The 19,257-nt window shown below is 36.3% G+C and overlaps 1 protein-coding gene across 1 annotated transcript in view; it reads right to left on the bottom strand.

The window, feature by feature from the left end:
• Positions 1-19,257, bottom strand: part of LOC149779693 (sodium-dependent serotonin transporter-like) — a 74,873-nt gene that overhangs the window by 24,905 nt on the left and 30,711 nt on the right. Inside the window, exons 3-5 of the mRNA XM_089938455.1 lie at positions 18,986-19,247; positions 15,971-16,109; positions 14,530-14,664 (exon numbers count right to left, since the gene is read on the bottom strand). Of these exons, the coding sequence (XP_089794581.1) occupies positions 14,530-14,664; positions 15,971-16,109; positions 18,986-19,247 (536 nt within the window). The remainder of the gene's footprint in view (positions 1-14,529; positions 14,665-15,970; positions 16,110-18,985; positions 19,248-19,257) is intronic.

The following is a 19,257-nucleotide window of genomic DNA, read 5'->3' on the forward strand; positions in this document are numbered from 1 at the left end:
CGTAGAAGTATGTTGATAGGAGACAATAGAAGATTTTCATGTGCAATTCCACTATGGCATATTTTTGGATTTTGTAGAAATTTTAGAAAGGTTATTTTTGGAGCTAGACACACGGTTGTTCTTGTGCGAAAAGGTGATGATAACGATGCTCTGTGGAGACCTGTTGGTGATGCTGGTAAAGTAATATTGTCTAAACTTTCACTGTGGATGCCGGTAATGACTCCAACGATCGCAGTAGAACAAAAATTAATTTCTTTCATGGACACTGGTGGTAAATCCTTATTGTCATGGTTAACAACAAGCACAGATAGTATGCAAACTAACGTTAACGGTCAGTTTACATGGCATATAGCATCACAACAGGGTGTTTCTGCACCGCGACATATTTTTGTTGCGTTTCAGGAAACTAATCGATTAGGCTTACAAGTTCACTCTCATATGATATTTGATAAACTAGGTATCACAGATATTTCTTTACGGATAAACGGACAACAAGAACCAACAGAAAATATACAAGTAAATTATGAACAGAATCGTATAGGACGTGCATATCATCGTTTAATGTCATTCATGGGACGTGATCAAAATGTTGATAGTGGATTGCAAATATCATAATATGATTTCAGAACTTTGTATCCGATTTATTATTTTTCACTGGAACATCTTGATCTATCAAAACAATCTGTCGTTGATGTACATCTTAAAACAACATTAAATACAAGTGGTACTAATTATAGAGCAATCGCGGTCATACTCAGCGATAAAGCCATGTTACTTGAAGGTGGTAGTGGTCGAATGAGAGTCGTTGATGCACCAGTGGAAAATCTCTAATTATTCAGAAAAATATTATTTATATAAAAATGTCGTATAGTCATGTTAATGTTACTCTGACTCCCGGTCAGGTCAAAAAGCTTCAATCTAAAACCACCAGCAAATGCGGAACTAAAATATCACTAAAACGAGATCAGATGGGTGGTGGTCCAAACAAATTATCGTTGACAAATAATCAGATTAAACATTTCAATAAAGACCTAGAATCAAAAACTGGAGTCCAATTACGTCTTTCTCCGAGCGCCACCAAAGACATGGTTAAAACGGGTGGTATATTTCCACTTCTTGCGGATATTTCAGCGTTAATAGCTGCTGACGCTCCAGCCGTAGCAAAAGCAGCCGCGTTAGGTGCTGTTGGAACAGCTCCTGGAATGGCTCTAAAGAAAGCAGCTGGTGGACGATATAACAAAAACAAAGGGACGCGGTCTAAGATTACCGGGATCTCGCTGGGGAAGCGGTCTGAGGCTCCCATGTTAGATGTTCCAGCATCAAATTTTGATTTACTTGATGCTGCTAAACGATTAAAAATAAAAGCCTTTAGAGGTGTTTTTATGCGAGATAATTACCAAAACAACCGAATAAACTCGAAACAGGTATTATTAATATTGACTCGACTTCAGGACCCGGTACTCATTGGGTATCATACGCGGTTGATCCACGTGGAATCGTTTATTTTGATTCATACGGGTTAGCTCCACCTGCCGAATTTATCAAGTATGTCGCACCACTCCACGCGCAAGTTTGGTATTCAACGCTACCCACACAAACAATGACAGATCCGCCAATATGCGGCCGTGAAGTAATTAATGTACTCGACGCTATATCAAAATCATCCAAACCGCCACATAAAGTTGTGCATGATTATACAAGCAACCGATTCGTTGCGCGTAAAGCGTTTTAAATAGATCTTGGATCTTAAAATATAATGGTTGATATTTACGGAAGAAGATCTTCCCGCGTTAAGAGAAAATCCGGCGATGTTGATCTGTCGAAGTATGCGACTAAAGATGAACTCGCTGATATCATGAGCCTGGCTGCAGTTGATCCAGATGAGGTCGTTATTTTTCAAGATCGATATGGTAAACTAAAAACGAGCAATATCAGATGGTATGATATAGTTCGACGAGTACTTGGTGCAGCTACAGATAATATTCCTGTGTTTACTGACGGTGGTAGAATCAAAGATTCAAATGTATCATTTACAACCATCAGAGATGAAATTGCAAGAAGCGTTGCTAATCGCGTGAAAAATACCGGTGACACAATGACAGGTGAACTCAGCATGAACGGAAATAAAATAGTAGTTTTAAGAGATCCAACATCCGACGAAGATGCAGCAACAAAAAAATACGTCGACACCGTAGATGGTAAATTATCCACGTTGCGGGCTGAGTATGACGTTCACGTGGGCGCTTTTGCAAGATTTCGCAGAAACCATCAAAGAACCGCAGAAGAATTCTTCGGCACTCCGTTTGTCGTTGACATGAAACTTTCTGATATCAAGACGAACATCGACACGATCAAACAAACACAGCAAAACATCGTAGCGGGGATTCCTGATATCGTTAATAAAACCAATTTGATTAAAATTTCAGCCGGAATAACTCCTGGGCATATCACAAACATCGTATGCACTGTATCATCGGGATTCGCAACATGGTCGCAGCAAAATAAAACCATCAAATATACCGCCACAGTCACTGGCGTGTACAGGTTGTCTGTGTTCAGTGCTGCGCGATTTGAGATATTTGCAACGTATCCATGGCGTCATTCAACGGATAGGTTTTCCGGGGTTGTATCTGTTATATTAAATAGCGGAACCGAAGAAATATTTATCCTGGAAGCAGATGATAAGAAATTAACCGCAACATCTTACTGGTGGTGTTTGGAATTTGTAGCTGAAACACCTCAATTGGTTGCTGCATAAATATATATGGACGTTGCACAATACAGATACAATCAAGCGCGTGAATGGCAGGCGGCGCTAAAAGATCAAGTCGAACAATATACAGTAAAAGTACAAAAATATCGACGACGATTAGTTATCGTTGATGTGATTGTTTATTCAGTATCCGCTGTTGTTGCTGGAACCGGTGTTATATTATCAGCGGTGACAATGATGGCACAAGCAGCCGTAACTATTTGTATTTCAGCAGCAACAACGATTGCAGGTGTGCTCAATATCATCACAAAAAAATATGTACTTGCATGAATGAAAAATTATCCGATTACATGATAAGATTACATACAGCGACGGTCGCATACTCGAAGTTATCCTCGTGGTTATCAGAGAGTCTCAGTGATGGAATTATATCTGATTTCGAGTTTTCAATGATGACTAAAATATACGACGAAGGTATCGGTATTAAAGACATAAATACTAATAATGACAGAATTACTCCAGCAGATCGTGACTAACACAACTCTGCCAAAGATAACGATGATCTCGGTAAGTTCAACTAATCCTGAATTTAGTATTAACTTTCCTACTGCAATTCCAGTAAAAGAAATAGCATTAGCTCAATTACGAGTATATTACAGCTGGCCAAATATCAGATCAAAATCATTTAATGGTACACCAGCAAATAATTTGCTTGTATTTGCTAACAAGAACAAACCAGATGGTACTCCTGACTGGATAGATGTTGAAATAGCCACCGGTAGTTATGAGATCGAAGAAATCAATGAAGAATTTCAACGTAGAATAAAATCAATAACCGGAAAAGAAGCAAAAATATCAATTAACGTTCATGAACCGACGCTGTCCTCGACGGTTGAGATACATTCTCCTGATTATGCCGTTGATATCTATCAATCCACGATAATATTCGTACTAGGTTGGCCGGATGTTCCCCCCGTGTATGAAGGACCACCAGAACCGAAAAAATCTGATTTTACGTCAACAAGTAGCTCTCGTCACGAAGTTATAATGAGAGATCTTTGGTGGTGGTGGCGTGGACCTCGAACTTAGGATGATAGTTTGGATGATTTAATTGGTTATGGTGGTGACATATTTTCATCTTTACCAGAAGATAAAACCCCTGGCCATATTCATGAACACGAAATTGAAAGAACTATTGACGTTTCCAATCTTGATCATAAAGATCAACTAAATAAACTACGTGAACGTCTCACTGAGTATCTTTTCGATATAACATCTCACGAGACACGAGGGGAAATTATCAAACAAATAGAAATTCTGAATTATATCGCAGAAGCTATGGAACGCACTCACAACAAAATTATAGACATAATTTTAAAATCATCTCCTGCTCCAAAAAAGTTTTAATTGAAAAATATAAAATCAAGGAATCTGATATACCGACGTTCAAATTTCCCGATTATGACCCGGACGCTCGGGGAAAATCTGTCAATGATGTCATTGATGAATATTTTCCTAAAATACTCGATGCGTGGAAAAAACTAACACCACCTCCAACTGTTCTCAGAGATAATAATGATACACATGGCGGCGGCAGGCACGTTTCTCCGGGAATCGTTAATATAACCAGCACGATTGTGGTCAATCTGGTTTGTGACGCAGTCGATGGCAGCTATCAAATAGACTTCGGAAAATCAAATCAGGCTCAACAAGGATACATCCTATATACATTTACACCACAAGTTCCCCCTGGAAGTTTAATCGTGCAAGAACCAACTAATCCTGTGTATCTGCGGTGTCACAATAATATGTTAACACGAATAAATTTTAAGCTCACAGACCACCTTAATCGCTTAATTGACATGCGTGGAGAAGAGCTTGTGATAAATCTGTATGTGAAATCTTAATTAATCCAGTAAATGTTATATAATGTACCAGCACGTGATTGTTTTTTATACACTTGAAAAACGCCATCAGAACAGTGTTTTCAAAACACAGAGCAATTTAGCGTTAATTTAGTTATTGATGAATACGGAAGCGAGAACAGTTAGATGAACTCCGCTGAGAACATCTGTAGAGAGATCAGATTCTAAATTATACACACTCCTGTATTAAAGTCGATCAACTTAAAAAAATAAATAAATATAATCACTGATGGGATAAATTACACAAATTAATCAATTTTGTACAATCTGATGGGGTAATTGGTACTGAAAATTACACAAATCAATCAGTGTGCTAATTCTGATGGGGTAATTGGTACTGAAAATTATACAAATCAATCAGTTTGCTAATTCTGATGGGGTAATTGGTACTGAAAATTATACAAATTAATCAGTTTTCCAAAAAATACTACAAAAAAAATATTGTATTATTATTCTGAAATACTTTTATTATTATTCTGAAATATTTTATTTTTTTGTGAATCAATCTGATGGGGTGGTTGCTACTCAAAAGTATACAAATTAATTAGTATGCTAATTCTGAATGGGTGATTGCCACTTAAAAGTATACAAATCAATCAGTTTGCTAATTCTGATGGGGTGGTTGGTACTTAAAAGTATAGAAATCAATCAGTTTTCCAAAAAATATTTTATTATTATTCTGAATTATTTTATTTTTTATGTAAATTAATTCTGATGTGATATACAGTGAGGGAAATTATACTACTACTCAGTCGTTACCCGCTGACATAATTTTTCTTAAGTATCTTATGCGGGTACTGATTGTTTTTGTTTTTTTTGTTTCATATTCGCTGGATAATTCCGACCTGATCTTTTCTGTTGCAACAGAAAGAGGAATACATTCATTTACTTGATCATCGTTCACCATAGCCAGTGACTGAAATATAGCTGCCTGAATCCGCTTTATAAACTTATATTGAGATGATAGAACATACTTATTTTCATTTTTAAGTTCTTTTAACGTTTCAAAATCAGATATTATTTTTTCAGGATTTAGTTCATCAGATATATTAATTCCGTTTTCTTTTAATAGCAGAAATAATGTCTTTGATATTTTCATGGTTCATTATATAATATGTAAATCTTTAAAATAAAAAAAATTATCCCTGAACCCCCTATCGAGTCTTTAGCGAGTTCAAGGTACAGGTACACGAAACACTAACCCGTCAAACAACGGTATAGAGGCCCAAGAGGGTGTGTTTGGTGAAGATATACAATGAAATGGATATGTACAATGAAATGGGTATGTACAATGAAATGGATATATACAATGAAATGGATATATACAATGAATGACGGCACAAACATATATTATGAAACGAGTTTTTTAGCAAGTTCATTAAGTATCAATGAAATGGGTATGTACAATGAATGAAGGACATTACAAACATATATCATGAAACGAGTTTTTTAGCAAGTTCATTATGTATGAAATGAAATATATACAATGAATAATTGAATAAAGGACGGCACAAACATATACGCTCAGCAAAAACCCACCCACAATAATCAAGCCCGTGGGTGATACGAAAATATGTATCAACCACCGGTTGATACGTGGTTGAGTTTTCCTGAGCGGGGGGATCTGGCGGAGCCCCCAATTATTATAAAATTCGCAATTATGAGCAAACCAGCCAACATGTTGTCAGCCATGGGGATTCGATCCTGAACCGCGAGCGTCACAGTCCAATACGACACCGATTGAGCTATCAAATCTTGTTACAAACATATGCTTCGGAAGTTAATATATAGCTAATAATCATTGAAAAGGAACTAATTTCGAATAATACAATTCTGAATTCAAGAAATACGTTTATATGATATATTTTCACCAAACAAAGCTAAATTAAGGAATTTGCTATTTACTATACCACGCCATGTATGATAGAACATCCGGTCTAGATCATCTAATTGCTAGACTGGTCAAAGGGAGTTTACTCGATAAATAAATAATCACACATACATACACAATCTCGCATTATATTTCTGCACTGAACAAGGAAAATGCACTGATTTTTAATTCCAAACACTATCGTGGACCTATGAGTCAGTACATTGCCACACGATACAGACTAGACGCTGGATTCTGCACTCAGTAGGCTGGAATATACATGTCGGTTTTCTGTAGGTTAGATGTAATGATGACCTTGAGAAAGGCAGATAGCTTCCATTTCCTCAGCATAATATAGCCAGTTATGTGTTAAAGATGCTGTCAAAACCAACAAAACAAAACAAACCATTATGGTCAGTAGGGAGAATAACCTGTCTGTGTCTATGTGTGTTCAACTTGCTCCACCAGGCATCACAGACCTTGGATGTTGTGTATGATTATGACCATAAATTACCTCCCTTTCGTGAGTCAAAAAATAAGTAGTATAATAATGACAATTTCTGACCCTCCAAAAAATAAATCTAATTCGAGGTGGTGATGATAGTTAACAGTACTGAAAGGTGATTTTCTGCTTATATTTTTTGGAGAAAGCAGATCTGGTTATATTTTCTGCTACTTTTTGCACTGAATATGAGTGAATATCAAAGTATTTCGCAGCTGAATGCATCGAACGAAATATAATTACTTCGCCAGTTTCTGTGTTTGTGGAATTTACCGCCCTCTTTCCGATTTTTTTACATCTTCCAGTATTACCACGTGCAGAGTTCACGCTTTGTGTGACAACACGAAGGTTGGATAAATTATTGTTTTGAGGATCCCCTTCAACATGATCAATAACATGACCGTCATTGATCATCCCATTATGACATTCATGCACAAATCTATGACAGAGATAGCTTTTCTTTCCTCCCTCATATGTGAACGCTAGATAACCAGAATTAATGACATGACCAACTGGTCTCCTCAACCTACAGTGTCTGATCATGCCATTACGATCTGATTCGTAATTCTTGATGAGAGGATGTGGGACAAATATATTTTGCTCCATTATAATAATATTATTTGTTTAAATCATTGTTTGTCTGAAATCTTGATATATAATCCTCCACGGATTTTATAGCGTTTTCACTATTATTAATTTTTTTGTCATAATATCTTTTAAGTTCTCTAAACCGTTTTCCACCGCACTTTCCACATAATTCTGTTTTTCCTCGCACTCCAATACCACATCGCAGACACGGCATTGGTCCTAGACTTCCTCGTCGTATACTTTGTAAGTGCATCCAACAAATTTCCTTTCTGTAGGATTTGTTGCATCGATTAACTGAGCCGATCATCAACCATTTGCATTGAGACATTGTATATATATAATTTTCTTTATTTAAATATTTGTTTTAATTATATGAATGAGTTTGAGAGATTATCCCAAACTAGGCCTGTTAAATATAAATTCAACCTCGACAGATTATCTCCAGACTTGCCAGTACGAGATTTGGTTGATCCGAAAAATAAAAGTTTGATCAATAAAATTCACGACGCCAAGAAAGAATTTTACACGGATGGTGCATCTCATACATGGTCAACGTTCAAGATTATACGCAATACTGTCAAGGACGCCACAATGAATGACAAGCGAGCGGCAACTATCATTAACTACATCGCTGAGTATGAGGGCCATCAAAAATATTTCTTCAGAGTAAAATTTATTGTATTAACAGAAACAGGTAGTTGGATTATCCGTGACAAATATGATCCTGTCCTTGGCAATAATAAAATTGCCATATTAGGTAAAAATTCCAGACCGGGTCTATTGACGGGTATTGACAAACAGTATTATGAGCGAGCGTATCCTGTAACAGCGGTTATTTATGGAATCTATGAGATAAATAAAAAACCCAACGTTGATAAACTGACACCCATGAAATTTTCAAGGTTAAATTGTGTAGCCGAGCGAGTAATAGAACACTTTACAAACGAGATGCGTGGAAATGGATTAACTGATTTAAGACGTAAAAATATAAACTCGTGGGCTGATTCAGTTAAGGATACCGGTGCTACAATAAAAGATGTTGCTGAGTTAGGAAAAATATTAAAATTTCCAATAGCCGTAGCGACAATAACGGGAGAAGTACTGTAGGAATCAAAATATAAATCGAAAGGAGCTTCAATAAATATTATTGATCATAACGCGCACGCATGGACCAGCGCAGTAACAATATTTCCACGTGATCGAACTATTAGATTTTACCTCCCAGATACGTTTGATTTTATCAACGAAATAAGTAAAAACGATCCTGTATCGGTATGGTTATTTAAAAGTAATGAGGAAGGTGGATTTGATCAGTTTGTTAGACCAAACGGTGAAATATATCGAACAGAATCTCTCCATGACGAGATGAAAAATCTCGCGGATACGTTTTTAGAGTGCGTGCACTCCACGGAATATACTGACAAATTACTAACTAATTGCTTTACCGTTCCATCTGTTGCGGCTTATTTCGCTAGAGAAAGAAATTCATGGAAACCAACACGATTTGATTTACTCGAGGATGTACGCGCAAGTTGCGTCGAATACGGACATGGCGGATTGTGGAATACCAAGTATAATTACAACGATGTTATTTCGGTTGATATGGTTGCATGTTATCCAGGAAGTTTTCTAGGATACGGAGAATGTTCTGTATACTTTAAAAGATTCGGTCACCCTACAAACGAGATGACGCGAGTGGCAATTAATGGACCATTACCTGATTTTGATGTGACTGGATTCGCTTGTGTTGAATCATTCGAGCTTAAGGAAAATCTTCACAAGATTTGTTATGTTTGGTTTGGCAGACATTTTTGTGAAAAACGTTGGGCGCCTATAGTTTTATTACGATATATGCTAGATTGTGCGATACTGACATCGTTGGTGGTTAGTGAGGCAATTATATCATATCACGCGCAGACCGAAGTTTGGTTGCCCATCCCAGATTCCATCAGTGTTGATGAAGTTATTAGCGAGTTTAAGGAAAAATGTCCTGATGTTTCCGAAGATGATATTATCAAAGAAGCTCCTAAAATTCTCGAGATTAAACTCAAAACCGCAAAAGATCTCGGTAGAAAAATTATAGGTAAATTTACTCAGGGTGGTGCATATGATCATAAAAGACATCACACACGATTAATTTTAGATGATACCGAGTACGATTTTATAATTGCTGATACAACAGCGAGAAATATATTTGTAAATCGAGAAAGTGTTTATTTATCCGACGGAACAAAATTGGGTACGATCGTTAGTTACATAAATGATATATCCCCACACTATACTCATCTAAGATCTTCCATGTTGGCTTATGTTTCCATAAATTTATTATCGATGATTAATAGATTTCCTGAGACCGCAGTCAGAGTCGCAACAGATTCGTTTTATATTTCGAGTAAATATTTAGAGTCTGTTATGAAATTTACAAGTAATGATGAACGATGGAGTTCGTGGAGAATAAAAAAGGAAATATTACACAATTATACAGAATCAGCAGATGTTCCGATGAGACATTTTTATCGTAAGTGTAATAAAATATCAGAAATGTCGAAAGCGCCATCGTTGAGTGATCCAATAACTAGATATAAGACAGTATATCTCAATGGACCTGGTGGATGCGGAAAGACGACTCGAACGATTAATGTTTTTAGAAATTCAGATATGATCGTGCTGACACCCACACATAGACTTGCACGCGAGATGAAACAACGGCAAGTACAATCGTGGACGTATCATAGTTTCTTTCGGTGGCGCGGGGATACATGGACTCCTGAACGAATGGGAGAAAAATATATACCTAAAATAATTATTTGGGACGAGATATGTACGGTGTCATTGGATACATTAAAAATGTTTCTTGATTGGTTGCTGACGAAAAATACCGCTGTGGTGGTGTGTGGCGATCATGGTCAACCGCCGCCTTTTGTTGGACCATCTCCACATGATTGGTTAAAAAATTTCGTTGATTATTACGAAGAAATAGACGATGATCATAGAGCTCTTGATGCAAATTTAAAGGAATTTAAAAAATTAATCAGATTACAATCAAAGAAAATTCAGTGTGAAATAATACGCGGAGTAATCTCAGAGACCTCAATGAGTGATTTTTTGAATTTATGGAGACCCAACGATTTGATCGTAGCAAGCAGAAAAATAATCAGAGACGATTTACAACAGCAGTTATTTCAGCTGCATAAAGAAAAATATTCAGAATTACCCGTACCGTTATGTTACAGACCATCAGATACACGAAAACAGAATATTAATGTTGATATTCCAGGACAGACTGAGAATCAAAATCTCGTATTAAATGATATTGTCGCCGTTGATATCAGTGTGGTCGAAGATGCATTACGCGCTGACAAATCTCCATGGGTGTTGGGATACGCTATGACGATCCACTCGTCTCAGGGATTAACTATTTCTAACACACGAGTCTGGATTGTAGACGATCACATCGAGTGGTCAAATTTAGTCTATTTAGCGGTATCGAGGGTGAGAAATATATCTCAATTACGGAGAATTATAATTCCTGAAATCGTTAATAAATTCAACGTCATTGATGATGATATAATTAGAAAAAAATTAATCGGATACAAACATTGTGATAAAAAAATAAACGCGACTTTGATCTTGATGTTGAATTTATTATTGAGTTAAAACAGCAGCAGAATAATCATTGCGCAAGTTGCAATTGTATAATGTTATGGCGGTATTCGAGTAATGATTCAAGACAATTTACCGTAGATAGAAAAGATAATAGTCGCGGTCATACACGAGAAAATACCATGTTGACCTGTCTTGAGTGTAATCGACGTAGAGGCGCTAGTGCTAGTTAAGTGATCGCGGTGGTAGTTGTGTATCCGTGGGAATTATTTGTAGTTGCTCACGTACAAATCCACGTTGAGGAGCAGCCGAATCTAATCTGTAGATTGCAGGTCTACCTGGTGATCTTGTCACGGTGGATATTTTGTGTGTGGTAACACTCCAAATAGGATCAGTCGCTCTCGCGCTACCACCTTCAAGTTCACCCGGTTCATATAAATATCTAACTGTAACATCACCCACTATTTTTTGTTTTTCAGTACCTTTTCGTTGTGTTGGTATATTTTTTTTGTGACTGCGCTAATAGGTTTCATGTTGGTTGTTCTTGTGATCTCGCTATTTAATGCAGCTATCACGCTTGGTAATCTTGCAACCCATTCGCGAGATCTCGTATCCTGAATAAATTCCTTAGCATATTGATATCCAAATAACCGCTCAGCGAGTGTTCGATTAAATCGCTCAACAATTGCCTGATCACGGTGAATTGCAGTATGACCTCGTCGTATTTTGGTATTATGTCGTTTCATCAACAATGATACTGGACCAAGAAATTCCTTACCAGGATCAACCTGTAGCAGCTGTGGCCATCGCAGACCACCTTGTGGTCCACCACCTCGTTGATAAATTCGTTCAAACGCATCGGCTACTTCAGATGATGTTTTCGTTAATAGCGGCTCTGCCTCTTTATATCTACTTGCAACATCAACTACAGCTAACGCGTACTTGTACGTTTTTCCACGCACAGTATCATGTGGTAAAAACAGAATATCTGCTTGATGAACTTCATTAGGAACACTAACATCGAAATATGCGTACTGAATTCGTCTCGGTGGTGGTAGATAAATTTGCTATATTGCCTGTTTGGATAACCACGAGCTAGCAGTAGAATGTTTAACCGCTGCTGCATCAGCGAGTTTACCAATTGCTGCTTTGCCTCTCCAATATCCTTTTGGTGAATAATAAATTAATTCCATTATTAATTACCAGCCCCAAACGCTAATTTACTTTTCATCGCAGATCTTACTAACCAACTAGCTAATGATTCTCTGATATTTTTATTTTTTATGGAATTTAACGCCTGAATTAATTTCACATCTGCAATATGCCTATCCTGTAGATTTTTACTTTTATAAGCTACATCATGAATATGACAAGCTCGATCAATAGCGTTTACTGGTTCCTCGCCTGGTTTTGGTTGATCCTGATTATCGAGCCTGATATCGAGTCCAGTACCAGGACCGCAATAACTATATCCTGGTAGATGTTTTTCTCCTGGGTATTTAGCCCATGGAGTACCCGGAAACTTTGACATCAAATTAGCAACATCACCACCGCGCTTATTAGGTAAAAACGAAAATTTCTTTCTACCGCATACAGAACATTTTCCACCATACGCTATTTTTTTATTTTTTGTTATAACTGTAGCTAAATTAGTAGTCGGAGTTTTAACTCTACAGCGTAAACAATATAAATTCATGTTATAATATATATGGATATAATTGATTTCTCAGCAACTTGGCAGCGCGAGAACCTGTTAAGCATCATCCTGCGCTACCGAATTCCATCAGAATGATTATCATAGGACCATCTGGTTCGGGTAAGACGCCGTTATTACTTAATCTGATAATGAGATGCTTGAAATGGGATAAAATATATTTAGTAGCACCATCCGTTGATGATCAACGATGTTATGAAGTATTAAAAGATTTTAACGAAAATGCAAGATTACTGGACGAAGATAATGATGTTATAGAGTTTATAACAGATATTGATGAAGCACCGTCCGTTGATTTTTTAGACGGATTTATTAATAATTTAGTTGTGTATGATGATGTGATGCTGGATAAACAATCAAATCCAGCCAGGATATTTTCTCGCGGCAGACATAAAAATACAGATGTTATCTATGCTACTCAACGATATACACAAATACCAAAAGTAATCAGGGACAATTGTAATATTTTAGTTGTGTTTAATGGCGTAGACACACACAAGCTGCGAAATATTCATCAAACTTGGTGCAGCGGTGACATGGATATAATTAAATTCAGAAATTTCTTTTCACGAGCGCAAGCTACTCCGCATGGATTTATAACAATAAATTTACATGATCCTAGAACAAGATATCGTGTGGGTCTTGATAAAATATTTGGATAAATTGATAAATTTAATTAAACAGATATCATTCATATAATGAACAACTGTGCGTGGTTAGTTCAAGGAACAACAAATAAATGTAACAAAAGGTGTCGTGGAGAATATTGTAAAAAACATAATTATATTTTAAAGAAAAATCCTCATGCTGGTCCACGAAGTTGTGTTGGATGTAACAACGGCGTTAGAGGATTATATCAGATTTGCAAAAATTGTGGTGGAGATCGATACAGAAGTTTGATGAACTATTACAGAAAAAGAAAGAACATAAATCCAAAACCACCATCAGAACTTGAATATTACTTGAAACATAGAACAAATAAAGATGAAACAGATGAGGAGAACGCGTTGAGAAATATTCATCAAACTTGATATGGTGGTAAAAATTTCTTTTGCAACATGAATAGCAGCAGAGAGGGTTCGTCTACAATCTTGTTTGGGACAAACAATACTCGTAGACGTGGTATGACCTATATGAACGAGCACGGATTTTTTTTGGTCTAACACAAGGGTTTTGCTCGGGAAATTTGGTCTGTTCACCCTCTCTGCTGCTGTATGTACGTACGTATGTATGTAGGTAGATAGGTATGTATGTAGGTATGTATGTTTGCATGGATGTATACCTTTTGATTTATACATGAATACCCGTATAATTCGTATTATATCATTTATCAATACAATTAAGTTTCACTTTCATCTAAATTATTAGTAAACAAGTTAGCATTTTTATGTCTCAAACAACTTACAAATTTCCATTTTAAATAATTAGTCTTAGTTCTAAATACATATCTTTCCTGTCAATTGATGGCTTAAAAAACGTACGAAATTTGGTCGTTTGAATGCAAGTATGTGGTTAAAAACGTTTACTATTATTCTGTGAAATATAATTATGTGGTTAAAAAACGTACAAAATGACAAACGTAGGTCCGTGAGATATAATTACGCGGTTACTCACACCAATATCAAGCATTCTGTCAAACTGTGGGTATAGATAGTAATAGATGCCCCTCGAAGCGCCCTCTAGTGTACAACCTCGAACTAACAAAATCAGCAGAACCACATACGGCATGGTTGCAGTTATCCATACAGCCTGTAAATAATAATAATAATAATAATAATAATAATAATAATAATAATAATAATATTAATAATAATAATAATAATTGTTTTGCAGTTGAAATTGTAAGAGTTGTAGTAGCAGTAACAGGTAGCAGCAACGGTAGTAGTAGTAGTAGCAGTAGTTAGAAGCAGCAGCAGTAGTAGTTGTTGCTGTTGTTGTCGTTGTTTTTGTCTTATCGTTGTTGATTTGTAGCTAAACAAACATCCGAGCAAACAATCCGAACGCCAAATTCATCATATCACTGGATTTCCTACTAAAATGCCATTTGACAAAAAAACAAACAATATATATTTTAACCGATCACACAATGAATTTGTTGAAATAAAGAATACAAATATACTCCCTATATATATATATATATATATATATATATATATATATATATATATATATATATATATATATATATATATATATATATATATATATATATATAATTGTAAGTATATATAGATATGGATAATTGTATGTATATATAGATACGGATAATTGTATGTATATATGGATATATATATAATTATATAAGTATATGTAGATATGTATAATTGTATGTATATATAGACATCTATATTTGCATGTATATAGAGATATATATAATTGTATGTATAATCGTATATGTATATATAGATGTGTACAATTGTATATATACATAGATATGTATAATTGTATGTATATATGAATAGATATAATTGTATAAGTATATGTAGATATGTATGTATATACAGACATCTTTATTTGTATGTATATAGAGATATGTATAATTGTATGTATATATAGATGCGTATAAGTGTATGTATTTATAGATATATACATACATATAATTGTATGTACGTATAGATATATATAATTGTATGTATATATAGATGTGTATAATTATATATATATATATATATATATATATATATATATATATATATATATATAGAGAGAGAGAGAGAGAGAGAGAGAGAGAGAGAGAGAGATCTTAAATTTCGTGTCTTCTATAAACTCTTCTGAAAAACTTAAACTTTCGTACAGGCAATCAATTAATGTAACTTCAATCTGTTTCCTTCAAGCATTCATACAGACAAACAATAAAGGTATCTTCTATATGTTTTCTTCAACATTCGTACATGCAATCAAGTAGCGAATTTTCCTTCTTCTTCCTTCAAACAAAGTCAGTTTCTTTGGAATTTATGGTATTATTCACATCACAGAAAGTCAATCTTCGATTCAATTAATGTGTGAAATAAAACAAAATTTGATAAGAGAAAGAAAAATGCAAACAATGACATACCTTCCCAGAGCTTTTCACGCCTTTCCACAAGGCGAAGTAGACAATAGTGAAGACGAGAAGAAGACACATTGCTATCTCCCATTTTACCGGACCCACGTATTCCAAGCCGTTTGCTTTATCGAGTCCCAACACTGCATTTCTGGAGAAATAGAAGATCCCAAAGTGACCCTGGTTTTATTCGTGGTTGTAAAATGAAGATAAAAGTAAGGAAAGGAAAGAAGAAAGCACGCAGCATTGTCGTCACTGAAAACGTGCTGACGTGTTTCAGATTACTTTAATAAAAGATGAATAACCCCAATCGATAAGTGTGTGTGTGTGTGTGTGTGTGTGTGTGTGTGTGTGATTAGATTATTTAACGTAGGTTCAACAATTTTTCAGTCATATTGCTACGATGTCTGCAGTGTGACAGTTTACAGTGATGTCTAGCACTGGGGCATCATGCCCCAGACATGTAGCATAATGTCCCACCCAGTCACATTATCCTGACATCAGGCCGACCAGTCCTAAAACCAACCTCGTAATGCTGAGCGCCAAGCGAGACAGATGTAAATGCCATTTTTGTAAGTCTTTGGTATGACTCGGCCGGGTTTCGAACCTGCGACCTCCCGCATCCGAGGCGGACGTTCTAGCCACTAGGCCACCGGAGCGGTCAATCGATAACTAACATGGCGGCGAAAATGTGCAGGACTTAACATAAGCAACGCTTTAATTTAAGAACAAAGATACGAAAAGCACGCATAGCGACTGCAGTTTGCAGTCGGTTCCATAATTATCTGTTATTTTTGTTTCTTCATTTTATTCTGTTACCACAATGTACTGCTTATGTTTAACGGACTTAGATGCCGACGTTATTATAAGAACAGCTGACAATGACCCTGTGATGTATGACATGACAAATTGTCATGTGATGTATGACATGCCAATGGCCCAGTGATGTATGACATGCCAATGGCCCTGTGATGTTTGACATGACAATGACCCTTTGATGTTTGACATGACAATTGCACTGTGATGTATGACATGACTATTGCCCTGTGGTGTATGACACGACTAATTGCCCTGTGATGTATGACATGACAATGACCCTGTGATGTATGACATGACAATTGCCCTGTGATGTGTGACATGACAAATTGCCCAATGATGTATGACATGACAATAGCCCTATTATGTGTGACATGACAATTACCCTGTGATGTATGACATGACATTAGCCCTGTGATGTATGAATGACAAAGGCCCTATGAAGCATGTCACAAAGGCCCGATAATGCATGTGATAATGGCTATATGATGCATGTGACAAAGGTCCTATAATGCATGTGATAATGGCTATATGATGCATGTGACAAAGGCCCTATAATGCATGTGATAATGGCTATATGATGCATGTGACAAAGGTCCTATGATGCATGTGATAATGGCTATATGATGCATGTGACAAAGGCCCTATGATGCATGTGATAATGGCTATATGATGCATGTGACAAAGGTCCTATAATGCATGTGATAATGGCTATACGATGCATGTGACAAAGGTCCTATAATGCATGTGATAATGGCTATATGATGCATGTGACAAAGATCCTATAATGCATGTGATAATGGCTATATGATGCATGTGACAAAGGTCCTATAATGCATGTGATAATGGCTATATGATGCATGTGACAAAGGCCCTATAATGCATGTGACAAAAGCCGTATTATAAAGGACGTGACAACAATTATATGATGTCACAATTTTGAAAGCTGGAATACAGAATCTTAACATTGTTGGAGCTGTTTTCGCCTGAAAAGAAACATGTATATCTTTTTAGCTGCTAATGTAGGCTAGGGAAAACGCTCGGTTTCCACACCCTGCATAGGGAAAAAAAGGTTTGGTTTCCACACATTTGCATGCTGGGGAAAATTCTTGGTTTCCTCACCCACTGTAGTCTAGGGAAAGCTCTGTCTCCTCTCCCAAACACAGCAAAGCATGGTTGTCAAATTGCATTTTTCAAGTTATGAATGTGTGGTCGTAGTATAATAGGCGTTTAACAGCATTCGATTGAACGAAATAGGGGACGTCCATTAATTATGTCAACAATTTTTAGGCAATTTTTACCCCCACCCCACCCCCGTCAACAACTGTCAAACTTTCAGTGACCCCCCTAAAACAATTGTCAACATATTTTTAACCCCCCCCCCCCCAAACTTACAATATTTTATACGGCTGGCTTTTATGCTAAAAATAGAATTATGGAAATTAAAAGGTCTACAAATAAATTTTAATACATTTTTTTAACTTGTTTAACAGATTTCAAATTGACTATAACACTTTGAATTCATGAAAAAATCGAGACTTTATATTCTAACTTCTATCATCTTCCCATGGGGAAGCCAGATGTTCCTCAATTGTTATAATGGGCGTAGTGGCTGATTCATTAATTTCTTCAGATTAATACCATATGTGGTTAGTCTGTCTACAGTCTACAATCTACATTGAATAAAAACAAAATATGATGATGCAAGACTATGACTTCCTTGGCAAGAGCTCAACCGGTTTAGGATCAAACTGGTGAGCTGTTGACGGGCGAGCGAGTGTGTGCCATACCAACGCACCGACTAATTTCCTATTTTGATTTATTAAATTTATTGTAAAAAATAACATTGTTGACGTCAATTTATCTTGAACTCACCCCCTCCCCCATGTCAACAATTATCAAACTTCGTCAAACACCCCCCCCCCCCATTTTGTTGACATAATTAATGGACGACCCCATATATTTATTCATTACTTTAGAAACTATTGTTTGCATAAACATGGGCCTACTGTTTGCAATATTGATGTTCTAATTCGAGAAACACCTCCTTTGCTAATATGTATCACTTAAGTCCATTACTTTCGGCAAAGTTGGAAATGATATGAATCATGATACATGTGCCGACCAATACATTCGTATCGCACACTAAAAGTTTATATACTGTTTAAAATAGTAATGTATATATACTGTATAAAAAAGTAATGTACTCACTCAAAAAATTCTTCGTTTGCTAGTTTGTAGTGGTTGAAGTTGATAGTGCGGCTCATGTTACCCGTATTGTTTGCTGCCGCTTCAATTAGTTGGATCCTGTCGGCGAAGGAAGTACAGTTTGGCGTGTTCCATGAATGGTTACAATGTTTCCACGGCACCTCGCTTCGCATGGAGGAGAAGAAATAATAAAAGGACCAGGCTATAATGGTGTTATAGTACCATGACACGTAGGTTGCTACCACACAAATGGCAATCCCGAGTCCTGAAAGAAA

The sequence above is a fragment of the Sinohyriopsis cumingii genome, chromosome 17 (genome assembly GCF_028554795.1).
Source record: "Sinohyriopsis cumingii isolate HCF-2022 chromosome 17, ASM2855479v2, whole genome shotgun sequence".
Lineage (NCBI taxonomy): Eukaryota > Metazoa > Mollusca > Bivalvia > Unionida > Unionidae > Sinohyriopsis > Sinohyriopsis cumingii.